Below are 12522 nucleotides of genomic sequence, written 5' to 3' on the forward strand. Positions count from 1 at the left end.
TGTGTGTGTGTGTGTGTGTGTGTGTGTGTGTGTGTGTGTGTGTGTGTGTGTGTGTGTGTGTGTGTGTGTGTGTGTGTGCGTGTGCGTGCGTGCGTGCGTGCGTGTGTTTGCGCGTGTGCGCGCGTGTGCACAAGTAGAGTAGAAGTCAAAGAGTTTCTTTCTTAATGCTTTAATCTGAGTAAATTAAAACATTGAGACAGTCAAACATCATCTAATCCATAAAGGTTATTTTTGAAATACAAAAAATAAATATGTAGAAAGTGTATCAAAAGTGTTAAATACATATTGAAATAAATATTGAAATAAATATTGAAATAAATAGATCAAGTAATAAAGGAGGTGGGCGGGGACTCATCCCGAGGTGGGAGGGGTCTCATCCTGAGGTGGGCGGGGTCTCATCCTGAGGTGGGCGGGGTCTTTGTCCCCCAGGTGAAGCAGTTGTGGTGCTGATGCAGGGCGGACTTTAGGACCCAGAGCAGATCCCTCCGCAGAGCCTCCCAACCACAGACTACGCTGCCCTGCACAGGAAATACATAAAACATAAATATATACATATATTTATATTTATACATATATTTATATATATAAATATATATATGTATATTGATATGGATAATGAAGGGTTTACCTGCTGCTCCAGAACTGCCGTCACGTTACTGAAGTAAGAAGATAATACGACTGAACCATCGACACCTGACAACTGCAGAGAGACAGACAGGTCAGAGACAGACAGGTACAGACAGGTCAGAGGGACAGGCAGACAGAGACAGACAGGTCAGAGAGACAGACAGACAGACAGGTCAGGTACAAACGGAAAGGTACAAACAGACAGAGAGACAGACAGACAGAGAAACAGACAGACAGAGAGAGACAGAGAGAGAGACAGACAGACAGACAGACAGACAGATTGACAGACAGAGAGAGAGACAAACAGACAGACAGACAGAGAGACAGACAGAGAGAAAGACAGGTACTCACACACTGCCCCTCCTCCATCAGTCTGAACTGCAGGTGTCTGAATCTCTGTAGCTTCTCGTCGCTCCAGGTGAGTCCTGCAGGTATATCCTCCTCGAATACAAGCCCCGCCTCCTGCAGAGACTCATAAACCACCCACAACGCTTTGCGGCACTGCAGGTAACCAATCAGAGGTCAGTCATCTGTAACAAACTATATGGACATGAGAGCAGCTCTGTGATTGGCCGAGAGTATTACCTGAAGAGGAATGGCTGAGGCAGCAGCTGGGAGGGCGGAGCTTGGGAAGGAGATGTTGATGTTGACCGGCAAACAGGAAACAGGAAACGACTCCCCCTGCAGGAAGACACTTTATCAACAACTGATGCTAAGCTAACCACTTAGTACTAGCTGCGCATAACTTTAGAAAGTATTGTTGTTTACTTAAATAATAAGGTATCAGTCAGTAAGGACTGTGGGGTCGCCGGTTCAAGTCCCAGACCAGACCTAAATATGGAGAGTGGACTGCTACTTGGAGAGGTCCCAGTTCACCTCCTGCCCTGCCGTGGTGCCCCCACCCCCTCCTAGTACTAGACTCCTGGTACTAGACTCCTAGTTCTAGACTACTGGTACTAGACTCCTGGTTCTAGACTCCTAGTTCTAGACTCCTATTACTAGACTCCTGGTACTAGACTCCTAGTTCTAGACTCCTGGTACTAGGATGGGTTAGAGCAGAGAACCCATGTCACTATGTGCTGTGTGCTCAGCTTGTGAGACCATTAAAGAGGGTTTCATCCTCCTATCCTATTCTATATGTAATAATAATAATAATCACCAGGTCTCTCAGCATGTGATGAGTGGATTGGACCACATGACCATTCAGCAGACAGGTCGGTATGGCAACTGCTGTCATCAGCTGACTGCAGACCTGCAGGAGGATGAGCAGCAGGGAGACCAGCATCATGGTTCTGGTTCTGATGGTTCTGATGGTCCTGATGTTGCTGATGGTTCTGATGGTCCTGGTGGTTCTGATGGTTCTGATGGTTCTGATTGTTCTGGTGGTCCTGATGGTTCTGATGGTCCTGATGATCCTGATGGTTCTGATGGTCCTGATGGTTCTGATGGTTCTGGTGGTTCTGGTGTTTCTGGAACTGACAGCAGTTATAGTTTTAAGATGTTTTCAATGAACCTGTGGACAATTTCTGGTTCTGGATCTGGTTCAGGTGTGCCGTGAGCCGGCAGCTCCAGGTGAGTTCAGATCATCTAGGACACAGAGAGCAGTTGATTGGCTGGCTGAACAGCCAACCAGAGGCCCTGTACCTGATTGAGTCATACATCCCGAAGAGAAACCACCCCCCCTCCTCCCTCCTCAGGTGAGATACAGGCCCCTGCAGGTCCATGACTCTCTAATGAGCCGATAATAGATTCTGACTCAGTTTATCATTAATACTGTTATTATTAAACTCACGAGTACATGAGTAACACATACAATCAGTTTATATTATTATTATACTCTGTACTACAGCCAGAGTATTAATAATAGGAAAACACCATTGGCCCTGTAGCGCAGCCCTGAGGAACGCCATGTTAGATATTTTCGGGTAAGTTTCGTGTTTTCTGACTGTAGATTTGAGGTTCGTTGCCATAGATGTTTAAATATCTGTTGTATGTAAGTTGCTTTCTGCTGAGTCAGCGTGCTCAACAGGCTTCCTCTGGGTTTCATTTCACAGGAAACAGGATTATTGCGAGATTAATAAATATAAACAGTTTCCCCTGAGAGTGAGTCACTCTGAAACGCTGACTCGTCTTTCCATCTTCGACGCGGCGCTCTGACCGCCGCGTCGCCTGGAAACCTGCCGCCGTTACGATCAACGAGACGCGGGGGAAATTAGACGGAAAGCATCCGAGGAAAACTTTGTAATGTTCGCTACGTAAGTACCAAGTTTTATATCTGAGGAAAAACTCTGAGTACCTTAAAGTACTACCAGCGTTGGAACAAGTATTCAGATCCTGTACTTCAGTGAAAGTAGTAATACTCTGTCTTAAAGTACTCCATAAGAAGTCATATCCTGATTCCTAGCATCAGCATGTACTTTAAGTACACATTATGTAAATACTGTGAGTCTTTGCAGGTCTCACAAAAACCTCCATCAGACAGAGGTCTGAGTCTCGCTGAGGAACTAGATCAGGTCTGAGGTCTTCTTCCTGTCAGGCAGAGACTCTGCATACTGGTTTAGTATTACTTCATGTTCTCTATGGGTTCTACTGGTTTGTTCTCTATGAGTTCTACTGGTTTGTTCTCTATGAGTTCTACTGGTTTGTTCTCTATGAGTTCCACTGGTTTGTTCTCTATGAGTTCTACTGGTGTGTTCTCTATGAGTTCTACTGGTTTGTTTTCTATGAGTTCTACTGGTTTGTTCTCTATGAGTTCTACTGGTTTGTTCTCTATGAGTTCCACTGGTTTGTTCTCTATGAGTTCTACTGGTTTGTTCTCTATAAGTTCTACTGGTTTGTTCTCTATGGGTTCTACTGGTTTGTTCTCTATGAGTTCTACTGGTTTGTTCTCTATGAGTTCTACTGGTTTGTTCTCTATAAGTTCTACTGGTTTGTTCTCTATGAGTTCTACTGGTTTGTTCTCTATGGGTTCTACTGGTTTGTTCTCTATGAGTTCTACTGGTTTGTTCTCTATGGGTTCTACTGGTTTGTTCTCTATGAGTTCTACTGGTTTGTTCTCTATGAGTTCTACTGGTTTGTTCTCTATAAGTTCTACTGGTTTGTTCTCTATGAGTTCTACTGGTTTGTTCTCTATGAGTTCTACTGGTTTGTTCTCTATAAGTTCTACTGGTTTGTTCTCTATAAGTTCTACTGGTTTGTTCTCTGTAAGTTCTACTGGTTTGTTCTCTATGAGTTCTACTGGTTTGTTCTCTATAAGTTCTACTGGTTTGTTCTCTATAAGTTCTACTGGTTTGTTCTCTGTAAGTTCTACTGGTTTGTTCTCTATGAGTTCTACTGGTTTGTTCTCTATGAGTTCTACTGGTTTGTTCTCTATGGGTTCTACTGGTTTGTAGTCTCAGGTCCTCTGGGTCGGGTCTGCTCTCGGTTCCGAGAGGAAGAACAAAACATGGAAAAGCAGCGTTTAGCTGTCAGGACCATCTGGATCAATCTGAGTTCCTGTTTCAGATCCAGACTGAAAACATCTCTGTTTGCTTTCATTGAGCTGCAGTTTGTGTTCATGTATAACTGTATTGTGTTCATGTATAACTGTATTGTGTTCATGTATAACTGTATTGTGTTCATGTATAACTGTATTGTGTTCATGTATAACTGTATTGTGTTCATGTATAACTGTATTGTATTCATGTATAACTGTATTGTGTTCATGTATAACTGTATTGTGTTCATGTATAACTGTATTGTGTTCATGTATAACTGTATTGTGTTCATGTATAACTGTATTGTGTTCATGTATAACTGTATTTTAGTAAAAAGCCATTATAAAATGTGTTTTATTTTATTTATTCTTAAAGGTGCACTTTGAATTGTCGCGTACGGAAAGGTGCTGTGTAAATCATACTGTGCATCCATCATATATATTAGAGAGTACTCTGTGTATATATATATATATACACAGAGTATATATATATATATACACAGAGTACTCTCTAATATACATATATATAGTTGCTTCTCACTACTTCATTTGTACTTGATTCTAAAGTCAGCGAGGGATATTTGATATAGAGTATTATTACTCACGCTTTAATGTAGAGAGTTAGTGAGGACATTTTAACATCATAGATATATATATTATATATATATATTATATATAATATATATATTATATATATTATATATAATATATATATATAATATATATTATATATATATATTATATATATATATTATATATAATATATATATAATATATATATTATATATAATATATATATAATATATATATTATATATATATATTATATATAATATATATAATATATATTATATATATATATTATATATAATATTCAGTGTGTTTTATAAATGAAACATCAATGAAATACCTCTAAAGCTGTTTCTAACCCGACACGGAGAATAATATCTTCACATGAAAGATATAATCATTCATATTAATATGAATATCGTTATTATTACGATCGTTCTTTCAGAGCTGGTGGCAGCTCGTGGGTTCTTGGTGTGTTTGAGTCAGAGCTTTATATGAATCTGAGTTTAAAGCAACGGTTAGTATTCAGAACCGACTCACCTTCTGGTCCTGAAGGATCTGGTTCAGGGGGTCCGGTTCTGAAGGATCTGGTTCTGGTTGTGGTCCTGAAGGATCTGGTTCAGGGGGTCCGGTTCTGAAGGATCTGGTTCTGAAGGATCTGGTCCTGAAGGATCTGGTTCTGAAGGATCTGGTTCAGGGGGTCCGGTTCTGAAGGATCTGGTTCTGGTTGTGGTCCTGAAGGATCTGGTTCTGAAGGATCTGGCTCTGAAGGATCTGGTCCTGAAGGATCTGGTCTGGTTGTGGTCCTGAAGGATCTGGTTTGGTTTAAATAACGCTCCATCTGGACAGAAACTGAAACTCTGAGGTCGTCAAACTAAATCAAAAGTTCTGAGAAAGTCGGAAATTACTTTTCACCTCCTGTGTGACTCCTCACCCTCCTCCCCCTCCTCACCCTCCTCACCCTCCTCACCCTCCTCCCCCCTGCTGTGACCCCCCCAGGTACCCATGCCATAGAACCAGTCAGTTATCAGAAGCGAAACTGTGGACAGAAGTCTGACCCTCTGTTCCTCAGTCCCTCAGTCCCCCTCAGTCCCTCTCAGTCCCTCAGTCCCCCTCAGTCCCTCTCAGTCTCTCAGTCCCCCTCAGTCCCTCAGTCCCTCAGTCCCTCAGTCCCTCTCAGTCTCTCAGTCCCCCTCAGTCCCTCAGTCCCTCTCAGTCCATCAGTCCCCCTCAGTCCCTCTCAGTCTCTCAGTCCCCCTCAGTCCCCCTCAGTCCCTCTCAGTCCCTCTCAGTCTCTCAGTCCTCCTCAGTCCCTCAGTCCCCCTCAGTCCCTCTCAGTCTCTCAGTCGTCCCCCTCAGTCCCTCAGTCCCTCTCAGTCTCTCAGTCGTCCCCCTCAGTCCCTCAGTCCCCCTCAGTCCCTCAGTCCCCCTCAGTCCCTCTCAGTCTCTCAGTCGTCCCCCTCAGTCCCTCAGTCCCTCTCAGTCTCTCAGTCGTCCCCCTCAGTCCCTCAGTCTCCCTCAGTCCCTCAGTCCCCCTCAGTCCCTCAGTCCCCATCAGAATCAAAATTATAAGTATATATTCATTAATACATACAAGAGTGTCTCTGATATTAATGTGTGTGTGTGTGTGTGTGTGTGTGTGTGTGTGTGTGTGTGTGTGTGTGTGTGTGTGTGTGTGTGTGTGTGTGCATTCAGGGTTTCAGTGTGAGTGTGTGTCTTCAGGAAGCGCCCCCCCTGTTTCAGCGAGTCAGTTTATGGTGAAAAGATGAAGGAAACCAGAAACCACGCGATCGGTTTCAGCTTCAAGACAATCAGAGACAGGAAGCGTCTCTTTACTCACTATTACTACCAGAGACACTATCACACACTGTCCTCCTACAGAGACACTATCACACACTGTCTGTCCTCCTACCAGAGACACTATCACACACTGTCCTCCTACCAGAGACACTATCACACACTGTCTGTCCTCCTACCAGAGACACTATCACACACTGTCTGTCCTCCTACCAGAGACACTATCACACACTGTCCTCCTACCAGAGACACTATCACACACTGTCTGTCCTCCTACAGAGACACTATCACACACTGTCCTCCTACCAGGGATACTATCACACACTGTCCTCCTACCAGAGACACTATCACACACTGTCCTCCTACCAGAGACACTATCACATACTGTCCTCCTACAGAGACACTATCACACACTGTCCTCCTACAGAGACACTATCACATACTGTCCTCCTACCAGAGACACTATCACACACTGTCCTCCTACAGAGACACTATCACACACTGTCCTCCTACCAGAGACACTATCACACACTGTCCTCCTACCAGAGACACTATCACACACTGTCCTCCTACCAGAGACATTATCACACACTGTCCTCCTACCAGAGACACTATCACACACTGTCCTCCTACCAGAGACACTATCACACACTGTCCTCCTACCAGAGACACTATCACACACTGTCCTCCTACCAGAGACACTATCACATACTGTCCTCCTACAGAGACACTATCACATACTGTCCTCCTACCAGAGACACTATCACATACTGTCCTCCTACAGAGACACTATCACATACTGTCCTCCTACCAGAGACACTATCACACACTGTCCTCCTACCAGAGACACTATCACACACTGTCCTCCTACCAGAGACACTATCACACACTGTCCTCCTACCAGAGACACTATCACACACTGTCCTCCTTCAGAGACACTATCACATACTGTCCTCCTACCAGAGACACTATCACACACTGTCCTCCTACCAGAGACACTATCACATACTGTCCTCCTACAGAGACACTATCACATACTGTCCTCCTACCAGAGACACTATCACACACTGTCCTCCTACCAGAGACACTATCACATACTGTCCTCCTACCAGAGACACTATCACACACTGTCCTCCTACCAGAGACACTATCACACACTGTCTGTCCTCCTACCAGAGACACTATCACACACTGTCTGTCCTCCTACCAGAGACACTATCACACACTGTCCTCCTACCAGAGACACTATCACACACTGTCCTCCTACCAGAGACACTATCACACACTGTCTGTCCTCCTACCAGAGACACTATCACACACTGTCTGTCCTCCTACCAGAGACACTATCACACACTGTCCTCCTACCAGAGACACTATCACACACTGTCTGTCCTCCTACAGAGACACTATCACACACTGTCCTCCTACCAGGGATACTATCACACACTGTCCTCCTACCAGAGACACTATCACACACTGTCCTCCTACCAGAGACACTATCACATACTGTCCTCCTACAGAGACACTATCACACACTGTCCTCCTACAGAGACACTATCACATACTGTCCTCCTACCAGAGACACTATCACACACTGTCCTCCTACTAGAGACACTATCACATACTGTCCTCCTACAGAGACACTATCACACACTGTCCTCCTACAGAGACACTATCACATACTGTCCTCCTACCAGAGACACTATCACATACTGTCCTCCTACAGAGACACTATCACATACTGTCCTCCTACAGAGACACTATCACACACTGTCCTCCTACAGAGACACTATCACACACTGTCTGTCCTCCTACAGAGACACTATCACATACTGTCCTCCTACCAGAGACACTATCACATACTGTCCTCCTACAGAGACACTATCACACACTGTCCTCCTACAGAGACACTATCACACACTGTCTGTCCTCCAACCATAGACACTATCACACACTGTCCTCCTACAGAGACACTATCACATACTGTCCTCCTACAGAGACACTATCACACACTGTCCTCCTACCAGAGACACTATCACACACTGTCTGTCCTCCTACCATAGACACTATCACACACTGTCCTCCTACCAGAGACACTATCACACACTGTCCTCCTACCAGAGACACTATCACACACTGTCTGTCCTCCTACCAGAGACACTATCACATACTGTCCTCCTACAGAGACACTATCACACACTGTCCTCCTACAGAGACACTATCACACACTGTCCTCCTACCAGAGACACTATCACACACTGTCTGTCCTCCTACCATAGACACTATCACACACTGTCCTCCTACCAGAGACACTATCACACACTGTCCTCCTACCAGAGACACTATCACACACTGTCTGTCCTCCTACCAGAGACACTATCACACACTGTCCTCCTACCAGAGACACTATCACACACTGTCTGTCCTCCTACCAGAGACACTATCACACACTGTCTGTCCTCCTACCAGAGACACTATCACACACTGTCCTCCTACCAGAGACACTATCACACACTGTCTGTCCTCCTACAGAGACACTATCACACACTGTCCTCCTACCAGGGATACTATCACACACTGTCCTCCTACCAGAGACACTATCACACACTGTCCTCCTACCAGAGACACTATCACATACTGTCCTCCTACAGAGACACTATCACACACTGTCCTCCTACAGAGACACTATCACATACTGTCCTCCTACCAGAGACACTATCACACACTGTCCTCCTACTAGAGACACTATCACATACTGTCCTCCTACAGAGACACTATCACACACTGTCCTCCTACAGAGACACTATCACATACTGTCCTCCTACCAGAGACACTATCACATACTGTCCTCCTACAGAGACACTATCACATACTGTCCTCCTACAGAGACACTATCACACACTGTCCTCCTACAGAGACACTATCACACACTGTCTGTCCTCCTACAGAGACACTATCACATACTGTCCTCCTACCAGAGACACTATCACATACTGTCCTCCTACAGAGACACTATCACACACTGTCCTCCTACAGAGACACTATCACACACTGTCTGTCCTCCAACCATAGACACTATCACACACTGTCCTCCTACAGAGACACTATCACATACTGTCCTCCTACAGAGACACTATCACACACTGTCCTCCTACCAGAGACACTATCACACACTGTCTGTCCTCCTACCATAGACACTATCACACACTGTCCTCCTACCAGAGACACTATCACACACTGTCCTCCTACCAGAGACACTATCACACACTGTCTGTCCTCCTACCATAGACACTATCACACACTGTCCTCCTACCAGAGACACTATCACACACTGTCCTCCTACCAGAGACACTATCACACACTGTCTGTCCTCCTACCAGAGACACTATCACACACTGTCCTCCTACAGAGACACTATCACATACTGTCCTCCTACAGAGACACTATCACACACTGTCCTCCTACCAGAGACACTACCACACACTGTCCTCCTACCAGAGACACTATCACACACTGTCCTCCTACAGAGACACTATCACACACTGTATGTCCTCCTACCAGAGACACTATCACACACTGTCCTCCTACCAGAGACACTATCACATACTGTCCTCCTACAGAGACACTATCACACACTGTCTGTCCTCCTACCAGAGACACTATCACACACTGTCCTCCTACAGAGACACTATCACACACTGTCTGTCCTCCTACCAGAGACACTATCACACACTGTCCTCCTACCAGAGACACTATCACATACTGTCCTCCTACCAGAGACACTATCACACACTGTCCTCCTACAGAGACACTATCACACACTGTCCTCCTACCAGAGACACTATCACACACTGTCCTCCTACCAGAGACACTATCACATACTGTCCTCCTACCAGAGACACTATCACACACTGTCCTCCTACCAGAGACACTATCACACACTGTCTGTCCTCCTACCAGAGACACTATCACATACTGTCCTCCTACCAGAGACACTATCACACACTGTCTGTCCTCCTACCAGAGACACAATCACACACTGTCCTCCTACCAGAGACACTATCACACACTGTCCTCCTACCAGAGACACTATCACACACTGTCTGTCCTCCGACCAGAGACACTATCACATACTGTCCTCCTACCAGAGACACTATCACACACTGTCTGTCCTCCTACCAGAGACACTATCACACACTGTCCTCCTACCAAAGACACTATCACATAATGTCCTCCTACCAGAGACACTATCACACACTGTCCTCCTACCAGAGACACTATCACATACTGTCCTCCTACCAGAGACACTACCACACACTGTCCTCCTACAGAGACACTATCACACACTGTCTGTCCTCCTACCAGAGACACTATCACACACTGTCTGTCCTCCTACCAGAGACACTATCACATACTGTCCTCCTACCAGAGACACTATCACACACTGTCCTCCTACCAGAGACACTATCACACACTGTCCTCCTACAGAGACACTATCACACACTGTCCTCCTACCAGAGACACTATCACACACTGTCTGTCCTCCTACAGAGACACTATCACACACTGTCCTCCTACCAGAGACACTATCACACACTGTCTGTCCTCCTACAGAGACACTATCACACACTGTCCTCCTACCAGAGACACTATCACACACTGTCCTCCTACCAGAGACACTATCACACACTGTCCTCCTACCAGAGACACTATAACACACTGTCCTCCTACCAGAGACACTATCACACACTGTCCTCCTACCAGAGACACTATCACACACTGTCCTCCTACCAGAGACACTATCACACACTGTCCTCCTACCAGAGACATTATCACACACTGTCCTCCTACCAGAGACACTATCACACACTGTCCTCCTACCAGAGACACTATCACATACTGTCCTCCTACCAGAGACACTATCACACACTGTCCTCCTACAGAGACACTATCACATACTGTCCTCCTACCAGAGACACTATCACACACTGTCCTCCTACCAGAGACACTATCACATACTGTCCTCCTACAGAGACACTATCACATACTGTCCTCCTACCAGAGACACTATCACATACTGTCCTCCTACAGAGACACTATCACATACTGTCCTCCTACCAGAGACACTATCACACACTGTATGTCCTCCTACCAGAGACACTATCACATACTGTCCTCCTACAGAGACACTATCACACACTGTCCTCCTACCAGAGACACTATCACACACTGTCCTCCTACCAGAGACACTATCACATACTGTCCTCCTACCAGAGACACTATCACACACTGTCCTCCTACCAGAGACACTATCACACACTGTCTGTCCTCCTACCAGAGACACTATCACACACTGTCCTCCTACCAGAGACACTATCACACACTGTCCTCCTACCAGAGACACTATCACATACTGTCCTCCTACCAGAGACACTATCACATACTGTCCTCCTACCAGAGACACTATCACACACTGTCCTCCTACCAGAGACACTATCACACACTGTCTGTCCTCCTACCAGAGACACTATCACACACTGTCCTCCTACCAGAGACACTATCACACACTGTCCTCCTACCAGAGACACTATCACACACTGTCCTCCTACAGAGACACTATCACATACTGTCCTCCTACCAGAGACACTATCACACACTGTCCTCCTACCAGAGACACTATCACACACTGTCTGTCCTCCTACCAGAGACACTATCACATACTGTCCTCCTACAGAGACACTATCACATACTGTCCTCCTACAGAGACACTATCACATACTGTCCTCCTACCAGAGACACTATCACACACTGTCCTCCTACCAGAGACACTATCACATACTGTCCTCCTACCAGAGACACTATCACACACTGTCCTCCTACCAGAGACACTATCACACACTGTCCTCCTACAGAGACACTATCACACACTGTCTGTCCTCCTACCAGAGACACTATCACACACTGTCTGTCCTCCTACCAGAGACACTATCACATACTGTCCTCCTACCAGAGACACTATCACACACTGTCCTCCTACCAGAGACACTATCACAC

The 12522-nt window shown here is 45.6% G+C and overlaps 1 protein-coding gene across 1 annotated transcript; it reads right to left on the reverse strand.

The window, feature by feature from the left end:
• Positions 1-395: 395 nt before the first annotated feature.
• LOC307014322 (interferon alpha-G-like) lies at positions 396-5285 on the reverse strand (the record flags this gene model as incomplete). Its single annotated transcript, XM_079642196.1, has 6 exons — positions 5212-5285; positions 1787-2102; positions 1213-1308; positions 979-1128; positions 629-700; positions 396-518 (listed from the first exon to the last, which is right to left on the reverse strand). Exons 2-6 carry the CDS (start codon positions 1913-1915, stop codon positions 396-398), a joined length of 570 nt encoding a protein of 189 aa, XP_079498322.1. The 5' UTR covers positions 1916-2102; positions 5212-5285.
• Between the last annotated feature and the right edge of the window lie 7237 nt (positions 5286-12522).

Source organism: Notothenia rossii (genome assembly GCF_949606895.1).
Source record: "Notothenia rossii genome assembly, chromosome: 8".
NCBI classification, from domain to species: Eukaryota; Metazoa; Chordata; class Actinopteri; order Perciformes; family Nototheniidae; genus Notothenia; species Notothenia rossii.